Source organism: Telmatherina bonti (genome assembly GCF_933228915.1).
Source record: "Telmatherina bonti genome assembly, chromosome: 15".
NCBI classification, from domain to species: Eukaryota; Metazoa; Chordata; class Actinopteri; order Atheriniformes; family Telmatherinidae; genus Telmatherina; species Telmatherina bonti.
The window spans coordinates 7,088,037-7,112,856 of NC_136613.1; the positions used below are offsets into that span (position 1 = coordinate 7,088,037).

The 24,820-nt window shown below is 42.9% G+C and overlaps 1 protein-coding gene across 1 annotated transcript in view; it reads right to left on the reverse strand.

The window, feature by feature from the left end:
* Positions 1-13,637: 13,637 nt before the first annotated feature.
* Positions 13,638-24,820, reverse strand: part of kdm6a (lysine (K)-specific demethylase 6A) — a 61,790-nt gene continuing 50,607 nt past the window's right edge. The window contains exons 21-30 of the mRNA XM_079254101.1: positions 20,335-20,540; positions 20,179-20,231; positions 20,023-20,097; positions 19,807-19,955; positions 19,617-19,731; positions 19,163-19,350; positions 16,632-16,773; positions 16,430-16,556; positions 16,178-16,348; positions 13,638-14,565 (exon numbers count right to left, since the gene is read on the reverse strand). Of these exons, the coding sequence (XP_079110227.1) occupies positions 14,539-14,565; positions 16,178-16,348; positions 16,430-16,556; positions 16,632-16,773; positions 19,163-19,350; positions 19,617-19,731; positions 19,807-19,955; positions 20,023-20,097; positions 20,179-20,231; positions 20,335-20,540 (1,253 nt within the window). The 3' untranslated portion in view covers positions 13,638-14,538. The remainder of the gene's footprint in view (positions 14,566-16,177; positions 16,349-16,429; positions 16,557-16,631; positions 16,774-19,162; positions 19,351-19,616; positions 19,732-19,806; positions 19,956-20,022; positions 20,098-20,178; positions 20,232-20,334; positions 20,541-24,820) is intronic.

Here is a 24,820-nt window from a genome sequence, read left to right on the forward strand (position 1 = left end):
GGTAACAAAGTTACATAAGATTTTTTTTTTTTCCCCTTCTATTTGGGAAATCCTTGTATACAGGCGGCTGAAATGAGTTTCCTCCGCAGGGTGGCCGGGCTCTCCCTTAGAGATAGGGTGAGGAGCTCAGTCATCCAGGAGGAGAACAGAGTAGAGCCGCTGCTCCTCCACATCAAGAGGAACCAGTTGAGGTGGCTCGGGCATCTGGTCAGGATGCCTCCTGGACCTCCCTGGTGAGGTGTTCCAGGCACGTCCCTCTGGGAGGAGACCCCGGGGAAGACCCAGGACACGCTGGAGGGATTATATCTCTCGACTGGCCTGGGATTGCCTCGGGATCCCCCCCCGCAGAGTTGGCAAATGTGGCTGGGGGGAGGGAAGTCTGGGCTTCCCTGCTTAGGCTGCTGCCCCTGCGACCCGACCCCGGATAAGCAGCACAAAGACGAGACATTTTTATCCTGTCACGACCAAACTCTGCAAGGACAACTGAGTCGCACAAAAGAAAGATCTGTGGCAAGGTGTTAACACACTGACCGATATAGATTTATGGTTCAAAGGGGGAGATGAGGTCAGAACAGACCAGAAATGGCAACATGGTAATGAATGAGTTGGGGTTAAATATGCATCTTAAAACCACAAAAAGCCTAATTAACTCAAACCAGAAGGAAAACAGGCATAAAGCTGTTTTTTTTTGTTTTTTTTTTAAAGCCAGATAGTTACACCAGAGTCCAGTGTAGTGGTACCACTGGTTGAGAGATGTTAGAAATGTCATTTCAGTGCATCATTCAGTTTTCACAACATTGCAGTGGGGAAGGGGGCCCCTGGAACACCGAGCCCAGGGACTTGTCCACTTTTAATCCGGCCCTGCTTATTTGGTTTGTTTCTCCAGCGGTAAAACAGAACAAATGTTCGTGTTGTGAATAATTCCATGTTGAACTATGCAGCTCAGAACTCGCATGAGAACGTGATATTTATCTGTTTAGAGTCGTCTGCAGAAACCACAGCGCAGGCTCTGCCTCTGATCATGTTTGACTTTCACCACCTGGACCTACAAAGCGGCTCTCCCATTAAAAACACTCAGACAGGCCGACTCTTCATACTTTCACTTTACACACATCCCACGGAGAGCAACAAAAATCACGAGATGCTCTTCAGCTTAACCTGAGGCTTCCTGTGACTCACAGCTCCAACAGCAGACTCATCCGGGAGGAATCTGGGGGACTTCTACCACATGGAGGCCGCCTTGTCCCCTTGGCATGCGGAGAATGGAGGCTTTCTGAAAACATGGTGAGTCGATGTGTGCTCTGCCAGACGAGGCAGCTGAGCTTCCACCATCCTCTTCACAGATACAGGAGTGATAAGTGATGCATGTCCAGTTCAGCTGTTTTTTTAAGATGGAGGTCAGAGTTCCTGCAGAGCACATGTGCTTCTTCCTTCCTCTTCATTTTAATCATCCAGACTGATGGAAAGTAGATTTCTCATGTTCTTAGCTTCACTTCATTTTAGATCAAATATAAACTATTAAACTTCTTAACCATCATTTACCAGAAAGAGATGCTGATGGAGATAGAAGGGAAAAAGAAAAACCAGAGGTCTATAATCCAGCTGATCTGACCAGTCACTGTGAACCAGGTGAATTTAATGGAGCTCAGCTCCACTGCAGGTAGAGAAGCCTGTTAATGAAGACACCTGTTCTGAACGCACAGGTAGATCTCAAAACATGGCAGGACTTCCACTTTATTCTGACTCACACCAAACACCAGGTCGAACCCTCTTTTCCCTTTAACCTGTCTGAAGTCAGAGACTGAGCGAGATGTTTAGAAACTTTCCTGAGATTTTGCTCCATATTAACATGAAGCATCACACAGTTGCTGCACATCACCACGAGAACCTCCCGTTCCGCCTCATCACCACGAGAACCTCCCGTTCCGCCTCATCACCACGAGAACCTCCCGTTCCGCCTCATCACCACGAGAACCTCCCGTTCCGCCTCATCACCACGAGAACCTCCCGTTCCGCCTCATCACCACGAGAACCTCCCGTTCCGCCTCATCACCACGAGAACCTCCCGTTCCACCTCATCACCACGAGAACCTCCCGTTCCACCTCATCACCACGAGAACCTCCCGTTCCGCCTCATCACCACGAGAACCTCCCGTTCCGCCTCATCACCACGAGAACCTCCCGTTCCACCACATCACCACGAGAACCTCCCGTTCCGCCTCATCACCACGAGAACCTCCCGTTCCGCCTCATCACCACGAGAACCTCCCGTTCCACCTCATCACCACGAGAACCTCCCGTTCCGCCTCATCAACACGAGAACCTCCCGTTCCACCTCATCACCACGAGAACCTCCCGTTCCGCCTCATCACCACGAGAACCTCCCGTTCCGCCTCATCACCACGAGAACCTCCCGTTCCACCTCATCACCAAAGCTGCTCTGCTGGATGTAGATCTGGTGACTGTGGAGCCGTTGGAGGACAGTGAACTCATCGTCATGGTGGAGATGATGTGAGCTTTGTGACATGGTGCATCATCCTGCTGGAAGTTTCCATCAGAAGATGCTACACTGTGCTCAGAAAGGGATGGACATGGTCAGCAGCAGGACTCAGGCAGGCTGTGCTGGTTAATAACAAGCCACGGTGGTACCAAGGTGCCCGGTGGTGCCAAGTAAAAAGCAGGACGGATCCATGTTTTCATTAAGTTTACTCTTCTTCAGACCTTCTCTGTAAAACATCAGAGATGCATGTGTGTGAATACTCAGAACACCCTACGATCAAAGTCACTTAAATCTCCTTTCTTCCTCCTCCTGATGCTCAGTTTGAACTTCATCATAGTCTTCTCCATGTCTACTTTACTTTATTCCAGACACCACATCAGCAATTAATAAAACAAATGTATAGACACATAGCCTATATACTCTCACAATTATAAAAACATCCATAGAGACAGACATTCATTCCAGTGCTTCCAAAAACAGGAGAAATATCTTGTGTCACTTCATTTTGGCTCAGACATAATCATTACAATTCCATTTTTTGACTCCCTTAAAATCGACACAAATCTTTACATGGAATTCCTCAGCACAGCATGAAAGGAACATCTGAGACGAGCATCTGACTTGCACTCGCCCATCTTGGAAGTAATATTCTAAAAGCATCATGAAATGCCACCTGAAGCTTTCATTTTAGCTTTACTAGTATTGCACCATAAAATGGACAATATGCTCTAAAAAGGGCTATTTTTAAATCATCTGTACACACATTAAACTTGCGAGCCAGAATATCATACCACCATCATCATCATCACAAATCATTTCTGATTATATGGCCTAAATATTTCACTTTGTTCACCACATTTAACTCCTGGTCCGCTAAATAAAATAAAAGGAAATTTTCATTTCTGACAATCATGACAACTCTCCATGTCTGGAGGTGCAGAGTTGCTGGGCTGTGATTGGCTGACTGGAAATCTGCTTCATTCTGTGTTTTTCCGTCGTTTCAAACATAAATACATGTCAGGAAGCAGCTCTTCCATCTCCACATTCATCACCCAGACCCACAGAACTAATAACTTCCACAGGAAGTTAGTCATTCTTGTGGTTACCATAGTTACTGCGGGGACTTTTTCCACCGCTGTAATGTTCTTAATGGCGGCTTTGAACGCATCACTGAGTCGGTTTGTCTGCAGTTCCACCTCTCTGGTAACTTTTCATGCTTCATCTCGCCTCCTACCAGGTTCAAACGTTTGCGTTGGGTTATTCATCCCGAGCGCAAAGTGCGCCGTTTCCGCGCGCCGGACGCACGCACGCACGCACGCACGCACGCGGCCCACGGCAGCGCCGCTGACTCCTGGCTGAGTCACGGACCGCACGAGCCGCCTCCTATTTCTGGCCTGTATATAAACAGCTGAGCAGAGAAGCAGCAGCCACCCTGTTATTAATATGAAATCTGGACACACAGAAGGGATCAGCTGCAGGAAAGATGGAAAAACTCTGGAAGATTTAGGGAAAAAGTATCCAAAAAAACTCTTAAAAATGTTCTGTAACTTATTTAAATCTAAGATCACAATATTTCTGCTGCAATTTAGCTTAACATACCAACTGGTACAGTTCGCCCCCCCCCCAGTTTCCAGGCATCTTTATGTGCTTATTGAGCCACTTTACATCATTTAGGCATAAAAAAAGGCTCCTCACTGGAGGGATAAACCAGCTTTATGTCAACAAGCAACTTGGTTGTAAATGGTATCTTTAGGCTCTTGTGTTGAAGAAACAAAAAAATAATAAAAAAAGATTTTTGCAGCAGAAAGATGAATCTCAAACAGATGGTATCTGAAGACTTTGTACATCTCATGCAGAAAACAAGTCAGGGATCAGTATCTGAAGTTAATGTCACCAAATCCATCTACTGCTGGCCGAAGCCTCATCAGAGAATAGATACATCACTCTGGTCTCAAACGTAGCTGCTCTAAAGGCTGAGGTACGTCACATGACAAGGACTGGACCAAAAACCAGCAGGTCTGATGGATCCTCCCAGTAACCATCACTGGGATCAACTGGACTGAACAGAAACATCTAAACAGAAAAAGCTTGGGAAAGTCCTTCAAGGATCCTGGAAAACTATCCTTGAAGAATTAAAGAACATGAGGGTTTAGAGTGATTAGGAATAAACCTGCAGAGATATTCAACTAGAATTATTTCTTCTCAGCGTTTTTCATTTGCAGATCTTTAAATGATTTTATTTCAGTTTTCTGCAACATTGATCCAAGCAGTGGCTGAAGACCTCACCGTGAAGGGGGAAATGTTAAACAGGAGAAATACTCTACACAAGCAGCTGAAGTACATGCAGACACTTTATATATGACTGAGCTGCAAAATAAAAAAATAAAAAATCTTATTTAATTTATCCTTTGAAATTCATCAAATTTTCTTTTCACATACAACTTAAGTCAATCTTCTGCTTTGCAGATGGGGGAAAAAAAAGCATGTTTTTCTGTCAAAATGTATAAACTCATTCAGGCATTTTACTATTTTTATATAATTAATGATTTCCTTGCCTGTATGGATGTAAACCAACTCAATGCTTGGTTAAATGATCAGATACTGAACCAAAGCCACAGAACGCCAGCTGAAGTTGTTCAGCATCTCTATGAAGAATGCAAACATAAATACACACACACACGTCTCCTAATGAAAAGAAAGGGAAAGTTTCAGGCTGTCTGGAGACATTCTGTCAGAAAGCCATTTAACCACACAGTCACTGCCTTGTCAGACTCCACATATTTTGTTTGTTGATTTAATGGTAGCCTCTGCTCCTCTCAGACACATTTCACACAAACCAGCTCTTCCACAAATTACTATGATTTCCTCCGAGCTGCTGAGAGCACTGATGTACACAGGCTAAGAGATCTCATTTTGCCCTCCTGCACATTCATTTCCTGTTTTAAAATACTTGCATATGTTTTCTCTGCAGACTTGGGAGTGACTCACGCAGTTTAAGAGTAAAAACAAACAGGAACGGAACAAATACAAGCTGATTCACACCAGTGACTAAGACATCTGGAATACACCTTCCGGATGCAGCGGTTCAGATCAGATAGAGTGTGTGAGTGTGTGTGTGTTTCCATTTCCTCTGTGGCTGCAGCGCCCCCTGCTGGCTGGACCTGCTGCAGTTTGTGTAAACATACCTCATCTGTGTGAGGAGCAGCTGAAGGCTGAGCTTGTTATTCATCACTCCTGCAGCCGGACTCGGAGTCACATTTAAAGCTTCAAGGTTTCTCAGAATCCCACGCAGACGTGTTGATTATGCAGAACCAAAGTGAAATCCTCTCAGCTCAGGAACGCAGCACTTCAGCTGGGTGTTTGGCCTTCACGCCACACACACCTGCACACAGATGCATATTATGAAGAAGAAACATTTTTACCTTTTTCCTCGAGCTCCTAACTGCAGTCCTTCATTTATACACCTGAATATACCTGGAGTGAATGCTTTTCACTGTAAAAACCTTCCAGGCTGAGTTAAAGAGCCAGGAAGGGTCTAGCAGCCATGATATAAGCTGCCTGGAGCCTCCAGAACGAAGAGGAGGAGCTCCTCTGTGCAGAAAACACCAAAACCATCATTTACCAAAAAAAGAGTTGTAGAAAGTGACTGAAAAGATGGAAAATGTCTTGTCTGGAGTAAACAAGACAACAGAAGGAGGTGTGTGTTCAGGGAGGATGTTCTGCGTACCTCAGTTGGAACCAGTGCTTACTGGACTTCCTGTTGCCTTTCTATCAACCAGTCTGACCATTGTGGTCCAGACAGCTGCTGCTGCTCGCTGGATGGTTGGAAATACTCAGAACAACAACCTTAAATCTCCTTCCTTCCTGCTTCTGATGCCCAGTTTGGACCTCAGCAGGTCGTCTTCACCGTGACCAGATGGACTGAGCTGCTGCCCTGTGATTGGCTGATTAGTGTTAACAGCAGGTGGAGCGGATTACATCAGAGTTTTTCAGCCACTGTGGCGCGTGAGAGATCATCAGGTGAATTAGAAAAGATCTGATTTCATCTCAATCGGGGGTGCCCAAGTCCGGTCCTCAGATCTACCATCCTGCTGTTTTTCTTCTCCGACACCTGAATCAGATAAGTGTCTGGTTAGCAGGCCCCTGCAGAGCTGGATGACATGCAGAAGAGGAGTTCAGCGATGTGACTCAGCTGTGCTGGACAGGCGTTGCATCTAAAGGTTGCAGGATGGTAGACCTCCAGGACTGGACTTGGACACCCCTGATCCGAATGGTCTGAAAAAGCAGCTGTGTGCACAAACTGGTTTCTCGAAATCTCATAAAATTCCTTTTTTTTTTTAAATCTGATTTCTGTTTAAGACACTTTGACTTGGACTTTATTTTATTAATATAGTGTAAAAACATTTCTGGTGGTTTACCGTGGCTCAACTGGAAAAAGCCCGGATTAAGTGATCAGTCCAGGGGTGTCCAAGTCTGACCTTCCAGATCTGCCATCCTGCAGCTTTCAGACGCATCTCTTCTCCAGCACACCTGAGCTGAATCTTCTCATCCACCTGTCGCTCGGCTCTGCAGAGGCCTGGAAACCAGACGTTTGCTCCAGGTGTGGTGGAGGAGGATGCATGTAAAAGCTGCAGGAGGACCCGACTCGGACGCTTCTGTCTTAAAAAGCATCAGCTTTGTCTTCTCAGACTGCAGCTTTGCTCGTTGCTTCCTGGTGAATTCCTGATAAAGTCATCCAGGTTGTGGTTGTCTTTGAGTCTTAATGGGAGGAAAGCAGACTTACTGAACTGGTTCAGCTCTCTTCTGAAAGACTTTTTCCCTTCCAACAGTCCAGATGGCTTCAGGTTCAGGAATTCTAACTTAAACTCTGACTTTGAGACCATCCAAGCCATTAGAAAAGCGCTTTCCTGCTGAATAAAAGGAAACATAAGATGATTAAAACATTAGGCAATAAAAAGATAAAACAATGAAACGATACAGTAAAAGCAAACTTATACTGGAGCAGAAGGTCTTTTAGTGCAGCCTGCTGGTGGGGATGTTTTTTACTAAACATACGAAGCTAAAGAGACGATCTAAACCTGGAAAACCCTCCTCCTTTCTTCCACACTGAACCTCGGAGGCCGTGCGTCCAGAAAAATGCAAAACACACTCGTGTGTGTCGCTTTCAGGTAAATCCAGAAGTCAGTTTCAGCTCTGATTTTCCCTAAAACATCAACCTGCTCCCCGTCTCTCTTCTGAATGCAAGAGAAAAAAGATTTTGAATAGAAAATTCAAAAGAGAGAATAAATGAAAGGTGTTTTGACGGCAGCGCCTGTCAGGTCATCAGGCCTCTGCCGCCTCCTGCAGCTGCCATGAAAACCCTGTCGGGCTCAGACGTGCAGACGATTGTTCCAGCTGAACAATGGATGTCATCCAGCATCACGCCTGCAGAAAAAGGCTTGAGAGAAGGACGGATTGGAAAGTTATTCAGGCAAAATAATCTGGTTTTATAGTAATTATGGTCTCAGTTTTCAGTGATTTCACAGGATCACGGTGAAGGCTCATCAACAAGCTGCTTTTATTCACTTTGGTTTTATTACAGGAGAAATCTGGACTGGAACAAACGTTTTTTTTTGTTTTTTTTTATCATTTATAAAGTTCACACTTTAGGGAAAAATGTTTCTCTGCTTTTCTCTGTTTGTTTTGGGCCAAAACAATCAGAATAAACATTTTGTGGAAGGATGTGAGAACATAGTTGCAGTGAAATGGTCAAAATTTCAAACAGTAGTGATAATAACTAGTAATGATGGTTCAGGTTTGTTTCAACAATTATTGAAAAATAAAAAATAATTCTTGTTGAATATCTGAATATATTTACTTCTGCCAAATGGTAGAGTAGGGCTGTAAAGGGTTAATGTGGAAACTAATGATGCATTATGTTTGGATCACTGCTGGGTACGTCGTGTTTAAGATGTCTTCCTTATTTATTTATGTGTTTCCAGTATTTACAGCATTCGGTCCTGCTTTACGGCTCAGAAACATGGAGAGTGACCAAGACCAGAACCCGCAAGCTCCAGACCTTCATCAACAGAGGCCTCAGGAGCGTCTTAAACATCAGATGGCCAGAGAAGATCCCAAATGAACAGCTGTACGAGAGAACGAACCAAACTCCAGTAGAGATGGAGATTAGAAAGTGAAAATGGAACTGGATTGGCCACACTCTGCAGAAGCCTGATACAGCATCACCAGACTTGTCAAGTCGCCTGAAGCAGAGAAGCATGGAAGCTGAGATGAAGGCTGCTGGAAGACCAGCCAGAACCGAGGGGGTCGGAGGAGGGTTGTTGTGGTCCACAATGAAACAAGTGGGATAAGTTCTTACAGTACACAGGTAGAAGGTCCTCAGCTGTTTTTCTTTCTTTATATGAGAGATAACAGGAAATGTGTGCAGAGATTTACTGACACTTGCAGCCATAAACAACAACGCAGCAGAGGAGAAAATATTCTGCAGAGCTTTAAAGTGAATGTTTGAAGCAGAAAAAAGTCTGAACCCTTTCAGACGAGCTCCCAGTGGTCTTCAGCGTCACCTCTCCAGACCTTCGGATGTTTCAGCGTCCAGATGATCCAACACAGCTTCAGTAGCACCATGTTCCTGGTTCTGATGGGGGATCCATCCCTCCATCAGACCTGCTGAGACTGACTTTCAGTCCAGTTCCTTGGTCATGTGACATACCTCAGCCTTTTCCCTTCATTAAAGTGGAACTATTCTGTGCATTTCAGGCTAATTTATTTTTATTTCTGAGACCAGAAGGGCTGGGATTGATGGAGTTATTGTCACAAATGGCTTTATTTACTTCAGACCGACCCTCTCCGTAGGCTGTCAGATCAGCCTGCGGGCAAAACGAGTGGATTGAGACTCTTCCGCATTAAGCCCCGCCTCCCGCCACTGCACTACATCGGGAGCGCGCACCGCACCTGCTTTCGCCGTCATTGTAACATCTCATAAACAGAAGGATTAGGTTAATATGAACTCAATAAAAAAACAAAATACAATGTCAACACATAGCATCCAGCCCTACATGTTGGAACCTGAATCAGAGCCTGAAAACGAAGTGGAAAACAGCAACCCACAGCAACGAATGCAGCAGGATGTCTCTCTTTGGTAAACTCACCAGCCATCGTTGGAAATAACTTTATCCCACGTTTTCCACCCGCCTGATGTATTTGTACATGCCCTTGTTAACCAGTAGAAGGTAACCAATCACCCAACCTTATCCCCCGGGACGTCACAAGGATTTCCAAGTAGAAAAAACTCTCTAAAATGACATGTTTTTTGTTGCCATGGAAACCGAACGCAGAGCGTGCTGGAACTCAAACTCAAACTCAAACATGCGTTTAGGTGATAAAAAACAGTGCCGTTCACATGTCTGATGAGGATTCAACACTGTAACACTGTAGAAAGCTCAGAAAACTCCAAATACCATAACAGGACCCCTTTAAGAAAGACGTCTACGTTTCTATGGAGACCGTTTCTGATGAGGCTTCGGCCAACAGTGTTTACATTCCAGATGCGTCTCAGTCCTGACTCATCTGTTTTCTTCTTGGCTGTAGTTTTTATGTTTTTTAGCACTTGTTTTGTCCTCCTTGTCCAGCGCCTGCAGGCCATCCTGAGTGGTAAGTTCTCAGATATATCTCTTTGAGAAAATTACATTTTCTGTTTGTAAAACTGTTTTATCATCAATGTCGAGAATGGCTTGACAGCCACGTTTCCATGGAGACTGTTTCTGATGAGGCTTCAGCCGACTGTAGATGGAGAAACTGAAGGCCCAGATGCATGATCTTTCGTCTTTGTTTTTCAGTCCAGTTCCTTGGTCATGTGACATACCTCAGCCTTTTCCCTTCATTAAAGTGGAACTATTCTGTGCATTTCAGGCTAATTTATTTTTATTTCTGAGACCAGAAGGGCTGGGATTGATGGAGTTATTGTCACAAATGGCTTTATTTACTTCAGACCGACCCTCTCCGTAGGCTGTCAGATCAGCCTGCGGGCAAAACGAGTGGATTGAGACTCTTCCGCATTAAGCCCCGCCTCCCGCCACTGCACTACATCGGGAGCGCGCACCGCACCTGCTTTCGCCGTCATTGTAACATCTCATAAACAGAAGGATTAGGTTAATATGAACTCAATAAAAAAACAAAATACAATGTCAACACATAGCATCCAGCCCTACATGTTGGAACCTGAATCAGAGCCTGAAAACGAAGTGGAAAACAGCAACCCACAGCAACGAATGCAGCAGGATGTCTCTCTTTGGTAAACTCACCAGCCATCGTTGGAAATAACTTTATCCCACGTTTTCCACCCGCCTGATGTATTTGTACATGCCCTTGTTAACCAGTAGAAGGTAACCAATCACCCAACCTTATCCCCCGGGACGTCACAAGGATTTCCAAGTAGAAAAAACTCTCTAAAATGACATGTTTTTTGTTGCCATGGAAACCGAACGCAGAGCGTGCTGGAACTCAAACTCAAACTCAAACATGCGTTTAGGTGATAAAAAACAGTGCCGTTCACATGTCTGATGAGGATTCAACACTGTAACACTGTAGAAAGCTCAGAAAACTCCAAATACCATAACAGGACCCCTTTAAGAAAGACGTCTACGTTTCTATGGAGACCGTTTCTGATGAGGCTTCGGCCAACAGTGTTTACATTCCAGATGCGTCTCAGTCCTGACTCATCTGTTTTCTTCTTGGCTGTAGTTTTTATGTTTTTTAGCACTTGTTTTGTCCTCCTTGTCCAGCGCCTGCAGGCCATCCTGAGTGGTAAGTTCTCAGATATATCTCTTTGAGAAAATTACATTTTCTGTTTGTAAAACTGTTTTATCATCAATGTCGAGAATGGCTTGACAGCCACGTTTCCATGGAGACTGTTTCTGATGAGGCTTCAGCCGACTGTAGATGGAGAAACTGAAGGCCCAGATGCATGATCTTTCGTCTTTGTTTTTAAATGTCTTTGTTTTATTCCCTAATGACTGGATTTCATCTTCTAAAGCTCTTTGTGTTGCTCGTGGCATGAAAAGTGCTCAAGAAATAAAGTTTGATTTGATCTCTCAGGTCTCTGTTGGATTTCTTCAGAATATCACCTCAGATCCTGTTTATCTGTCAGTTTTTAGTCATTTTTCTTCTTTTTGTTTTATTCAACCTTTATTTCCTGTTAAGAATAAAAATCTCTTCACAAGGAGACCTGACGAAGACAGCAGCCACACAAGACGTATTATATACACAACAAAAACACAAACAGCAGCTGTGCACGCAGGATCTTCTCTCCACAAGCAACATCGTTCCTCCTGCGCTGTATCCTTCAGGATTCTCTTAGTATCATTTATGGAAATGAGCAGTTTGAACTTTTTAAGAGATTATTCAATGGCATGGTAGGAAAACGCAGTTTTACCAGAGTCTGTGAAAGCCCAGAGAGGAGGGAAAAGCAACTAGTAGCAGGTCTGCCACTGGAGCTGACGCACTGGTTGACTGGTGCTGAGACATTCTGGAAGTTTTTCCTGCTGAGCTTCCCAGAGGAACGTTGTTACAACCCCCCCAGCTCGCCAGTGAAAAGGGGGAGAGGTTTGTAAGCATTAAACCCACAAATCAGTTCTTTTAAATAAAAAAGGTAATGTTGTTGCCCGTGACAACCAGGCAGGAATAAAGAACCAACAGAAAACTGTAACAGGCTTCACCTGCTACACGTCACACCCAGAACAACCAAAGGGTGACAAACTAATCACAGCAAAGTCACAGTTACTTAAGTTACAAAACACCCCTACTGGACTCACACAAAGTAAAAATCCGTACTACACCACAAAACCACTTTCCAGGCTGACAACCAGGCAAAGTGAGCCATCCACACTCAGCTGGCCTGGATGATTCCCAGCCTGCTCCTTCAATAGATCCGACGGGCTGGTCCAGCTGAAGACGATGACGAGGCAGCGAAGGAGCGGTGCAGCCTGTAGGAGGGTGGAAACAAGGCAGCCAACCAATGGTCTGGTGGAGATCACACAGTCAGATTTGCATCAGAAGTAATGGGACGTAACAAACGAGGAGCAGTGTTGTGAACCATTAATAAGAAATAAGAGCAGGATGCTTTTGGAGATTTGAATGAAACATATGGAAGCATGATGAACTGAGACTGCTCTGAAGTCTTCTCATTCTGTCTGCAGACGTAGAGTTTTCACAGAAGCAGAAATGAAATGAAAGATACTTTATTAATCCCCAAAGGGAAATTCAATATTGTAGTATATAATAATTAACTAGAGGAGGTCTTGTTCCGGAGGCTGATGGCTGCTGGCAGGAATGATCTTCTGTATCTTTCAGTCTTACATCGGACCTGAAGAAGCCTCTCACTGAACACACTGTTTCTTCACTGTGTTGTGGAGAGGGTGTGAAGTGGAAATGGACATAAAGAAGAAAAAGCTGCGACATGTCACACACCTCCAGTTCATCCTGAGTTGGGATGATGGTTTTCCTCTGAGGTTTCAGACACTCTGCACTCCATGATGCCGTTTCTTTCACGTTTCACTGATTCACCTGCAAAGTTTTGGATCAACTAAAACTTATTAAAGGAGGTATTTTTGATTATTGATTGATTATAATTGTTTTTACCCTTTTTGTAAGTTTTATTTATTTTACTGTGTTTTAACTTTAATACATGAAGTTTTTATTCTAATTTTTGTTCTCATTTAATGTTTTTATGAGTCGTTCAGTACTTCTATCTTTATGCTTTTTATGCGTGACACGCTGGTTTTAAAGGTGAAAAAGTCGCATCAGTTTGATCAGGTGAAATCAGTGAGACCATTTAAGCTCCCCAGCGTGGAGGAAACACTTTGTTCCTCTTTTACAAACTGCCAACAATCACTTCCCCTTTTCTCCTCCAGTAAACCCAGTCACTATCAGGTGTTTGTTCCCATGTGGCAACCGACTCGAGCTTGTTCCACTTGCATCGATTATAGAGACAGAAACATCAGAAGTTTCTCACAAATACTTTTGTTTTCTTCTGCTTTGTTTTCAGCTGACGCAAACAAATCGAGGCATCTGTAAATAAAGACCGTTTCTGTTTATTGACGCATAAAACATCCTTCAAACAATAAACTCATTTCAAGGTTAGGTCTCTGTACATCGCTTACTAAGCAGTTTTATTCATATAGAAAACATACGAGGAGCCGAGCTTAAAATCACAAGGCTCCTTCAAATTTAATGGCAGGTACTCTGGAGGAAAAAATTACAGCATTCCATCAACAAATATTTCCAAGCAATAAATATGCATTTATAAATAGTGTAAATTTACATCCAAATAAAAAAGAAACACAAATTAAAGTTCACTCTTTTATCCATGTGCAACCCTTTATCTTTGACTTGTCCACAAATCTTTCTCTCCCTCAAACTAAAGAAGGTTTCCAGCAAAAAAAAATGCCTTTTTATCCATGTGATTAACACACAAAAAGGGGGGAAATGTTTAAAAAAAAAAACCGTGTCATTTATAATTCACATTACGAAACTGATTTTTTTTCTTCTTGTTTTTCCAGACGAAAGAGGTTTCTACCGTACAAAAGACCCGCTAATGCTAATCACTCGTCTCATGAAGGGGAAGGAGCAAAGCTCCGATGTCAACTCACAAACAGAACCGAAAAGAAAAAACACATCATTCAGTAGTCTCTGCGTGACGGTGTTGCCAGCTCTAACTTAATATGTACAAAACTTTATGGAATTGTTTGTTTTTCATGATGATTTTCTGGTGAAGTCCATCTGGGCCAGCAGTAGAACAGTCAGGTCACTCTGACAGGAGGAGCTGCCGTCTCCCTCCAGTCCACCAGGGGGCGCCGCGCTTCTCCGGGCAGGTTGCATAGACACACAGCTTTCACACAGCTGCCTCATGGGATCGCTACAGGACGCAGTCTGAGGACTGCCACCTTACTTCCTGAATATCAGAAAAAAAAAAAACTTCTGGACAGTTTCTGATTCAGTCTGTTGCGGTTAGAAATTGTCCTCAGAAGAAGAGAATGTCGCCATCAAGAGGAGGAAGGCAGGGGACTCGCCTGTGGAGAGGAAGCAATCCAGATCTGAAGGTTAAATTCATGCAAATAATTTCATTTTAAAAAAATATTTTTAAACTGAAAGAAAAAAGTTTGTGTATGAAACCGCAGTTTAGTCAATATTAAAATATTATACACACCTAAAAACATTCATCTGATTTTTTTTTTTGTAATTATTCACTCATGTTTTTTATTTTAAAATACAATTTCTATCAAAAAAAAAATTTTAAATCACAAAATCAAAGTTTTACAGCTTGAAACGGCAACAGGGTAAAGTTAGAAACCTATCTAGTCCTAACTCTTCGTCCATAACTTAAATACCGATGCATGATGAATCAGCACAATTAGGAAATGAAGAATCAGCAGAGTTTAGCAATGATGAATCAGCAGAATGATGAATTAACGCAATTGGAAATGATGACTCAGCAGAGTTTGAAATTGAGGACTCAGCAGAGTTGGAAATGATGAATAAGCACAATTAGGAAATGATGAAACAGCAGTTTGGAAATGATGAATCAACATAATTGGGAAAAGATGAATGAGCAGAATAAGGAAATGATGAATCAGCAGAATTGGGAAATGATGAATCAGCTGAGTTCAGAAATGATGAATCAGCAGAATTGGGAAATGATGAATCAACAAAATTCTGAAATGATGAATCAGCACAATTGGGAAATGATGAATCAGCACAATTGGGAAATGATGAATCAGAGTTGGGAGTATAGAATAAGGAAACGGGTAAGCATCCTCTGACAAATCACAAAGGAGTACTCTGCGTAGCTGCGTTCGCACAGGCACATGGCTTGAACTCTAGGGTTAGCTAGACAGGGTGTCGTAAATTGCGACACAAACGATTCACATGTATGAGCGCCTGCTTAATCCAACACAAACAGGATCGTAAAACGCCATTTAAAAACTTGCAATAATTCAATAGCAGTACCAAGACTATTTCACAATAAAGGTCACGACAACCAGGCGTGCAAGTTGACATTTTTTCTTAAAAGACAGACGTGAACATTGTTAAACCTCCATGTTTGGGACTAGTTCCTGCCTCAGGTGGAAGGAGACAGAGCAGCAGGTAGGCTGAACAGGTGGGGAAAGGTAAAACTGCAACTTAATCTATGTTAAACTTTCATGTATGGTCAGAAGGTGTGGAGGTAAACCTGGAAGACTTCGAAGTATCTCTGCTTAAGACTACGGACCCCATGACACCGTAGCAATGAAAAATAAGAGCCTCCAGAAAAATATGTAGTGTTTACATAAAATCTAATCAAAATTGAGCAAATAAAAATATAAACAATTAAATTAATTGAAATGTATCAAATAAAATGAAATAAAAAAATTACATAAAAAATAAATTGAAAATTAGTCAAATTAAAAATTTTATGAAAAGGAAATAAAATTAAAATGTATCTAAAACAAAATAAACTAAAAATAAAGTTAAATAAAAAATAAAATTGACATCTATGAACAACTTCCTCTCAAGGATTAATAAAATTAAACCTGATCCTGATTAAATATAATATATAAAATACATCGTAATCCTTTATTTTATTTCGCAGCACTTGATCCAGTCCCGACTGAAATAGCATTGCAGTCAGTGTGTGACACTTACCAGTGTGAACTGGTCATAAACCTGCATGAGGTCTTCTATCTTGTACTGCTCCAGAACAACAAAGTTTTCCAGGTTAGTGCTCGCCCTCCGAGCACAGTCCTGGCAGTGCACCACGTACGTTTTCCTGGTGTTGCTCTCACTGGTCACAAACAGCAGGTCAAACACTTCCACCTGATGAGACGAAGACAGAGGGAGCGTAAGCAGAGCGGTGAAGGACCGCCGTATAACGCGCAGCAGAGACGACCTGCTTACTTCACAGATGCTGCAGTAATGCGCCGGCTCGTTGTGCGTCCTGCCGTGCCACACCAGCTCCTTCCCACCGGCCTGCAGCATCTCCCTCTGCATCTGACACTGCTTCAGAGTCCGCAGCAGGCAGTATCTAACAGACACGCAGCGAAATGTTTAGAGGGGAACAGAACACACGACAAACTGGCTTTATCGTGTCGTTCCTCACTTGATCATCTCAAAGAGCTTGTGGTCGGACACTTTGATGTTCCTCGCCATGTTCCATGAGAGGTGGATCATGGGAACGATGGATTTGACGCTCTGCAGCTTGTTCCACTCGTAGCGCTCCACGGCCAGCTTGTACTGATGCGCTGAGGACAAAACCACAACAGAACGATGATCCTTGATCCTTTTGAAGCTTAAAACCTTTCTGAAGTTGATCTTTTATGGAATGACCCTTGAGATGTACCATCTCGTTTTCAAGGGGGTCCAAAAACATAAAACAATACATTATAATCAACAATTATACAAATTATATTCAAATTATACTCAAAACAATAACTAAGATACAGACAAAACAAGAGAAACTTGCTACTCCTACAGCTCTCCACACTCCTGTCCATGTACAGATGTAAGACACAGAAATTACACAGCTAGGGATGTCAGAATCAGGGATTGTTAAACATGTCAACGAACTGCATAAAAAAGGCAATAATGTAAAGAGAAATATGGGAATAAATTACATTTACTCATCACTATTTTTTTTTTGTATTAATTCGCTTTTTGTTTATTTTTCTTCTTTAATTTATTATTTTTCTTTTTAATTAGTTTTTTTTTTCCTTTATTTTTCTTTTAATTAATTAGTTGGGTTTTTTTTGTTTTGTTTTTTATTTCTTGTTTACTTACTTATTGGTTTCACCACAACACAAATTTATGACATTCCTAGGGATTGCAGTTGAACAGCATTACAACAATGCTAACAAAAATGAATACAATAATAAATAAATACCTCGAAAAGGAGTAAGTTATTCAATCTCACACAAAATAATGTAAGAACTAGAAACATTGACAAGGAGTTTTGAGATGAACAGATAAAGATGACTTAAATAAACCAAACAATGTTAAGTATTAGTGGTGGGAAAATCGAATCGAAAAATCAAAAATTGCTTCACAATTTAAAAAAAAAAAATTAAAAAAAAATCATCGATTTTTTTTTCAAACAAATAAAAATAATTCAATATAAAAAATTTTTAATTTTTGTTGTTTTTATTGTTCTTTTTACTTGTCCTCTTGGGCATGATAGCAGCAGAATGATTGTCTGGCGGCTGTGTTGTTTTTTCCTATTTAAAATCAAGAAAAATGACAATCAAAAAAGGTAAGTTTTACACATTTATCTTGTTTATAATCTACAAAAATCAGCAATATCAAAGAATTGTGAGAATCGCAATTTAAACCGAATTGCCACCCCAAAAAATCGGAATCGAATCGGGACAAAAGCATATGGTCACAGCCCTGTTAAGTATGTGGGTAACTTGTTCTAGTCTGAAGGAGCTTTGAACTGAAACGACCTGCGCTCCACATCTTTATAGATTCGTGGGACAAACAGAGCGAGACAGTAAGTGCTTCAGAGCAAATACCATGAAGTTACCGGAATGAAAAATTGCTTGAGGTAATGTGGACAGTAAAAATAAATACATATAAAGATGAAGAGTCCAGTGAAATTCACATCTCAGTTGAGTTAGATGTGGACATTTAAGAATAAATCTACAAAGAGTTAAAATCCGAACATTTGAATCCAGTGAGATTCGCCATGTAAGGCGGTGCGACATCAAACTTCAGATTTCAGCTCCAAATGCAACAGTGATGGATGAAAAACTGTTAAAATCATTTTGCCATATTACGATCTGGTATTTAGGCTACGTTCACACTACAGGCTGAAGTGACTTAAATCCGGTGTTTGAGCCCCTATGCAACATGTAACCGATCTTTTCTTAACAGTCTGAACGACACAGATCTGATATTTTCTAATGCGACCCAGGTTGCTTGGATATGTGGTCCTAAATCCGATATGTATCTGACTTCGCGACAAACGTCATTATTCTGTGTTTGTTGTTTATGAACTCTTTATCCGTAAATGCGCTCACATCACTCTCCCACCAATCCAGACTGCGACTCCGTACCCAAACGTTTCTCTCTACAGTTGTTGCTGCCACAGCTCCACAAAAGGCCTCGACCAAAACTTTTCCTTTCCTCTTCCGTAAACGTCTCCTTAAAACGAACCCATTCACAACGTTGTGGCTACGGTTGGACTGAACGTTTAAAGTAGCAAATGCTCTGCTGTCGTCCATATTTACTTCTGCAAACACAAAGACGTCACACGCACGCTCACTGCACATCGCCGTGTCTTCTACACATGCGGGACGCTTCTGGTGCGCATGAGGTTCATACAGGAGATCACATACAAGTCACGTTTGATCGGAAATGTGGGCGGACTTTTAAAAAATTCGGATTTCACAAAAACATCCGATATGAGCAGCAAGTCCTGCAGTCTGAACGTAGTCTTAGTTACGCGTTTTGAATGACGTGCATTTCTGTGCAGCAAAAGCAAACCATAAAAACAACAAAAACCCTGAAGAAGAGGTGTTTCTGGCTGGGTGAAAGTCCTGCCTCCATGAGGTGACTCATCATGTGATTTTAAATACTGAGATAAAATAACCAGGATCATGATGTTGTCAAGCAGCCAGCATCATCAGGTCTTACCTGTGAGGGGTCCCACGTTCCACGCTATGTTGTTGCACCAGCCGATGGCCTGAACCCAGTGGACAGTCCCTGTGTTGAGCCACACCAGGTCCCCGGGTCGCTGGATGAAGCGGTAAACGGGCACGTTGCACTCGTACAGGTCCTCCAGGTTCGGCCACCACGAGCCCATCAGGAAGTTGATGTTGTTCCTGGAGAGAGAGAGAAAAAAAAGCAGGTTTAGATTAAATCTGTCAATGTTTCCTTATATGGTGCACATGTAGCGGCTATTCGTCTCCTTTTAACTGTTTTAGGGGCTAATAGGGCACAGGAGAGGGTGTGGGTGTGTGTTTTATCTATTTTCATGTAAATAGTTTATTATGTAAAGCACTTTGTATTGTTTTTAAGCATGATACAAATAAAGTTTGATTTGATATGAATGAGAATGAAAGGAAACTTCTTTATTTTCCTGTCGTACTTTTCACAGAAGTCATTGATGACACCCCAGTACGGCTCCGGCACAGCAAACCACTCGCAGTCTCCGGGACCGATGTTGATGTTTACCGAGCAGAAGTTGTTGTTCTCTTGGTGACCTGAGAGAAAAAGGACCAAGTTGCCAAAACTGGATGGAGACTAAAGAAGAAGAAGGTGGTGTGTTCATCTTCTACCTGGTGTCCGGCTTCCTGGTACCTTCATGTACAGCTGGACGGTGTTCATGCCCAGGATGGTGTGTCCCACGTGGCTGAGCAGGTTCCCGGCGGACACCACCCTGGCGAACGCCGGCAGCTTGGTCAGCTCCTGCAGCTGCTGCTTCCACCTGCAGACGTTTCACGGTTAGAAGGAGAAAAACGAGCTGCTGTGCAGCAAAGTGACGATTTACTGACTTCTTCTCATCAGAGAGGTCGATGTTGGTGCCGAACTTGATGTGTTTGAGCGAGCCTTTCCTTCGCCGCATCATGCTGGGAGGACCAGAGAAAATCATGATTACTGACGTGATGAAACTTTTCACATGGAAGCAGATGGAAAGAGAGGAAAGTCACCTGTCTATGGAACCCGTCTCTGCTTCCACCTCTTTCTTTTTCTCATTCTCCTCCTGGAAAGAAACAAAAATCTCTCATTTCCAACTAAAACAGGTTTGTAACGCGGCCGTGTGCGAGACGCAGCGGTTGTTTCTGGTGGGACGAGTAACCACTGACCCGCAGGGACTCCTGGAAGGACGAGGCCTGGTACTGGGCGTATTTGACAATGGTGGTGTGCGAGCGGCTGCTCTCGCAGCGCCACATCTTCCTACTGCCGCTGGGGTCCCAGTTCTCATCGGTGGGCTGTGCCAGCTGGGTCCGCACCTCCACCAGATGGTCGGGGTTGGCCTCCACCAACGTCTTGGTGGAGAACAGGCCCAAGTCTGTGTAGAGAAAGAACAGAAAAATTTATTTTTAGAACTCCTATTCTGAAAAGGAAGGAGAAACATCCTCACATTTCCTTTAGAACTCTTATTCTGAAAGGGAAGGAGAAACATCCCCACATTTCCTTTAAAGCTCTTATTCTGAAAGGAAGGAGAAACATTCCCACATTTCCTTTAGAACTCTTATTCTGAAAGGGAAAGAGAAACATCCCCACATTTCCTTTAGAACTCTTATTCTGAAAGGGAAGGAGAAACATTCCCACATTTCCTTGAGAACTCTTATACTGAAAGGGAAAGAGAAACATTCCCACATTTCCTTTAGAATTCTCATTCTGAAAGGGAAGGAGAAACATTCCCACATTTCCTTTAGAACTCTTATTCTGAAAGGGAAGGAGAAACATTCCCACATTTCCTTGAGAACTCTTATACTGAAAGGGAAAGAGAAACATCCCCACATTTCCTTTAGAATTCTTATTCTGAAAGGGAAGGAAAAACATCCCCACATTTCCTTTAGAACTCTTATTCTGAAAGGGAAGGAGAAACATTCCCACATTTCCTTTGGAACTCTTATTCTGAAAGGGAAGGAGAAACATTCCCACATTTCCTTGAGAACTCTTATACTGAAAGGGAAAGAGAAACATTCCCACATTTCCTTTAGAATTCTTATTCTGAAAGGGAAGGAGAAACATTCCCACATTTCCTTGAGAACTCTTATACTGAAAGGGAAAGAGAAACATTCCCACATTTCCTTTAGAATTCTTATTCTGAAAGGGAAGGAGAAACATTCCCACATTTCCTTGAGAACTCTTATACTGAAAGGGAAGGAGAAACATTCCCACATTTCCTTTTGAACTCTTATTCTGAAAGGGAAGGAGAAACATTCCCACATTTCCTTTCTGTTACAGAGTCACCCAAATAAACTGCAGTTTTATATTTCATTACATCCGATACAACAGATTAGAGGAAGAGTCTAAACAAGCATTCCCGTCTTGCCACGCTTTTCCACGGAGCTCGGGGAGGAGTTGTGAGGAAGCGAAGATAGGAAGTTGTTTTATTCACTCTTTTCCTTTGATGGAAGATGTCTGCCGGTCTCCACGCACAACGGCGGTTTCAGTCACACTAGAGGATGACGTAACTAAGCAACAAGTCACCGAAAAGGAGAAGCTGACGGACTTTCTCTGCATGTCTTGTTCCCAACCCAGAAGTCTGACTGAGGATGAGGATGAAGATGAGGCGAACTGAACACACAAAGGGAAGAAAACACGTTCAGGAGGAAAATCTGCAGAAATTAATCAGCAGCTGCAAACAGCTGATGAATGAGTGCAGACCTGCTGTCACTCAAACATCAGGAAAAGGAGGTGGTGTTCATCTGTACATCCGTGCTCTTCTGCTGGTCCGGGGTCAGGCTACGAGCTTCCAGCCTGACCTTTCAGCTCCACGGACCTCCTTCTCGTGCGGAGGCGTCCAGGGAGCAGCCAAACCCGAACAATCTCATCAGGTTCCTGCTGACGTGGGAACAGCTCCTCCCACGTGGTGGAGCTTCTCACCGTATGGCTAAATCTTGTTCCATCCTCCACGAGAAGCCAGAACTTTCTTCTTGTTCTCGAAGCTCCGAGAAGAAAATGACGTCATTTTGCTCTCGCGAACTGGTCGAAGACAGTTCTCAACACATCGGGCTGGCAGAACTTTTTTCTTGCGGGGCTCCGAGAAGTATCGTGTGATTGGTCGGACATGTGAGGTGGGCGTGGTTAACATGGAGAAAGCAGGAAGCGGAGTTGCTGCTTCCACGATTTTACCTCTGCAGGTAAAACGGATTGTTTTGATAAAACAGCTGATCGAGGTGGTGAGAAAGTACCAACATTTTTACATTAAAACACTCGGACCCTGCCGCGTGCACGACAACGAAGTTTCTCGTTAAATCTGAAACTAGAAACTCGGGGAGCGGAAACCTCCGCCAAGCACAATGTTAAAGAATCCTTTTAAAACATTCCTGGATCCAAACGGTGATCCGGATCACCACCAGAATTTAATCACTTCTTCATTTTTACATTTCCAACAACTCTTGAAATGTTTATAAAAATTCGTCCGTAACCTTTTGATTAATCTTGAGCACAAAGACGGCGGGAAAAACATGACCTGGTGGAGGTAACAACCGGGTTCATGACACATAAAGCAGACATCTCCCCCCGCAGTGACCCCTCCCCGCTGCAGACCTGCTTCTCCTGGAGGATGGATGGACCTGACGAACAAGACGTTTCTTCTTGTTCTTGTAGCTGCTAGAGCAGGAACTCGGTTCTTGCTTCTGGTGGAGGATGGAACAAGCTTTAGGATGAACGCAGAACCACGCAGAGGAAACTGGTCGTCACCATGTCGTTCTTTCAGCCTGTGACTACAGGTCTTCACCCCGACAGGCTGATGGAGAGTCTGCATCTCTGCCGAGGCCACACCGATCCACCTCCATCTCCTGACCTTCATGCCAACATTGGACCGCTCCACGACAAGCCAGAACTTTGTTCTTGTTCTCCAGGGTGCAAGAACAAGAAAGACGTTGTTTTGGATCATTTCATACTCCACTAGAAGCTCGGTCGTGTCGAGGCGGGGGTTACTGCAGTGTTAGCGAGAAACTTTGGCCGTGGCGGGGTCGGGTAGTGCACGTTTATTTGTTTATTAATTGTTGATTAATTACTATTGTTAATTATTAATTATTATATTAATTATTATTAATCTGTTGGTTTCCTTATATAGGCTATTATGAATTGTCTTTCATTATGTTTTTTTCCTGTCTGTAAAGCGTCTTGAGATGGCATCGCCGTGATTTGATGCTATATAAATAAAGTTGAATTGAATTGAAATAAAGATCCCATTAGTTGCAACTAATCTTCATGATTATCCGTTGTCTAGAAAAACAAATTCATCACAAAGTATATGTAAAGTTTTAAACATACAATTATATTCTGTTCCTATAGATCAGTGGTCGGCAGCTCTGGTCCTCGAGTGCCACACACCTGCAGATGTTAGGAGTTTCCCTGCTGCAACACACCTGATTCAAATCAATGGGTAATCAGCAGACTTGTGCAGAGTTTGATGTCAAGCTCTGCACAAATCTGTTAATAAGGTGCCAGCTGTGTTGCAGCAGGGAAACTCCTAACATTTGCAGGACTGTGGAACTAGAGGACCAGAGCTGCTTGTCCCTGCTTCAGATTAAAACCATTAAAAACAAGTAAATAAAACTCTTAAACTATGAAGGCTTACTTTTACCTGGTGCTTTTTGTAAATGACTTTTAAAACATTGACTATAACATGTTGATTTATTCCCGACACAACGCAGTTTGCGTTGGCACGCAACGGGCACTACTAACCTGCGTCTTTAAGCGCCGCGTGTTGAAAACATTTTCACCACCTCGATCAGCTGTTTATTAAAAATACCCAACAGTGTCCCGCTGACCTTTTCCACATTAACCACGCCAACCTCATGTCCGACCAGTTACACGACGCTCGTCCAACGAGAACAAACTTCTGCTCGGCGGGAACAAACTGTGGCTTCTCAGAAGACGCTGAACGCTTTGCTGACCTGACATCAACGTTGCGGTCTCCAGCAGCTTTATGGAAACAACACACACCTCATGTCCTCTGTTGACTTCACACACTTTGCTCGATGCATCGCTTTGGTGTTTTAAAGGCCGACAGCCCATCAGAAACCGGTCCCAGCAGCAGGAGGGAGGCCTGCTTTGACACTTTCCTCCAATAAAACAAGTCTCTTCCACTCCTGAACCCCCCCTCTGAGAGAAAAGTCAGGCTACAGACCGCTTGTTCCTGCGTAGCAGCAGGGATTCAGACTTCAAAAACAATGTAAAAAAAACAGCTTTGCAGCGTTTTCCTTCATGTATTTGATACGAGACGATTCAGCCTTCATGGCAAGTCCGCATGGACCAGGAGGAAGGCTGGAGTCCAGTAGACCCAGTTCTTTCACTTCATTTCCTGCAAGTCGTTTCTGTTTCCGATCTAATTCTCGTTTTTAACAGTTTATGTACAAAAACTGCAGACTTTGCCTTCGCTGTAGAAACATCTACTTGGTTTTCATAAAGAAAAGATGGTCAGAATCTCTTCATATTTTCTCCTGATGTTTTATATATTTGTCATTTTATTGTTTATTTCTGTTTATAATCTGCATTTAGTCTGTAAATAAAAAACAATCATGGTTTTGACTCTTTCCATCATTCTGCAGCTTCTTGTGTTGACACATACTTATGAAGGATTTTCCAGCCCTGATGAAGTAGAAA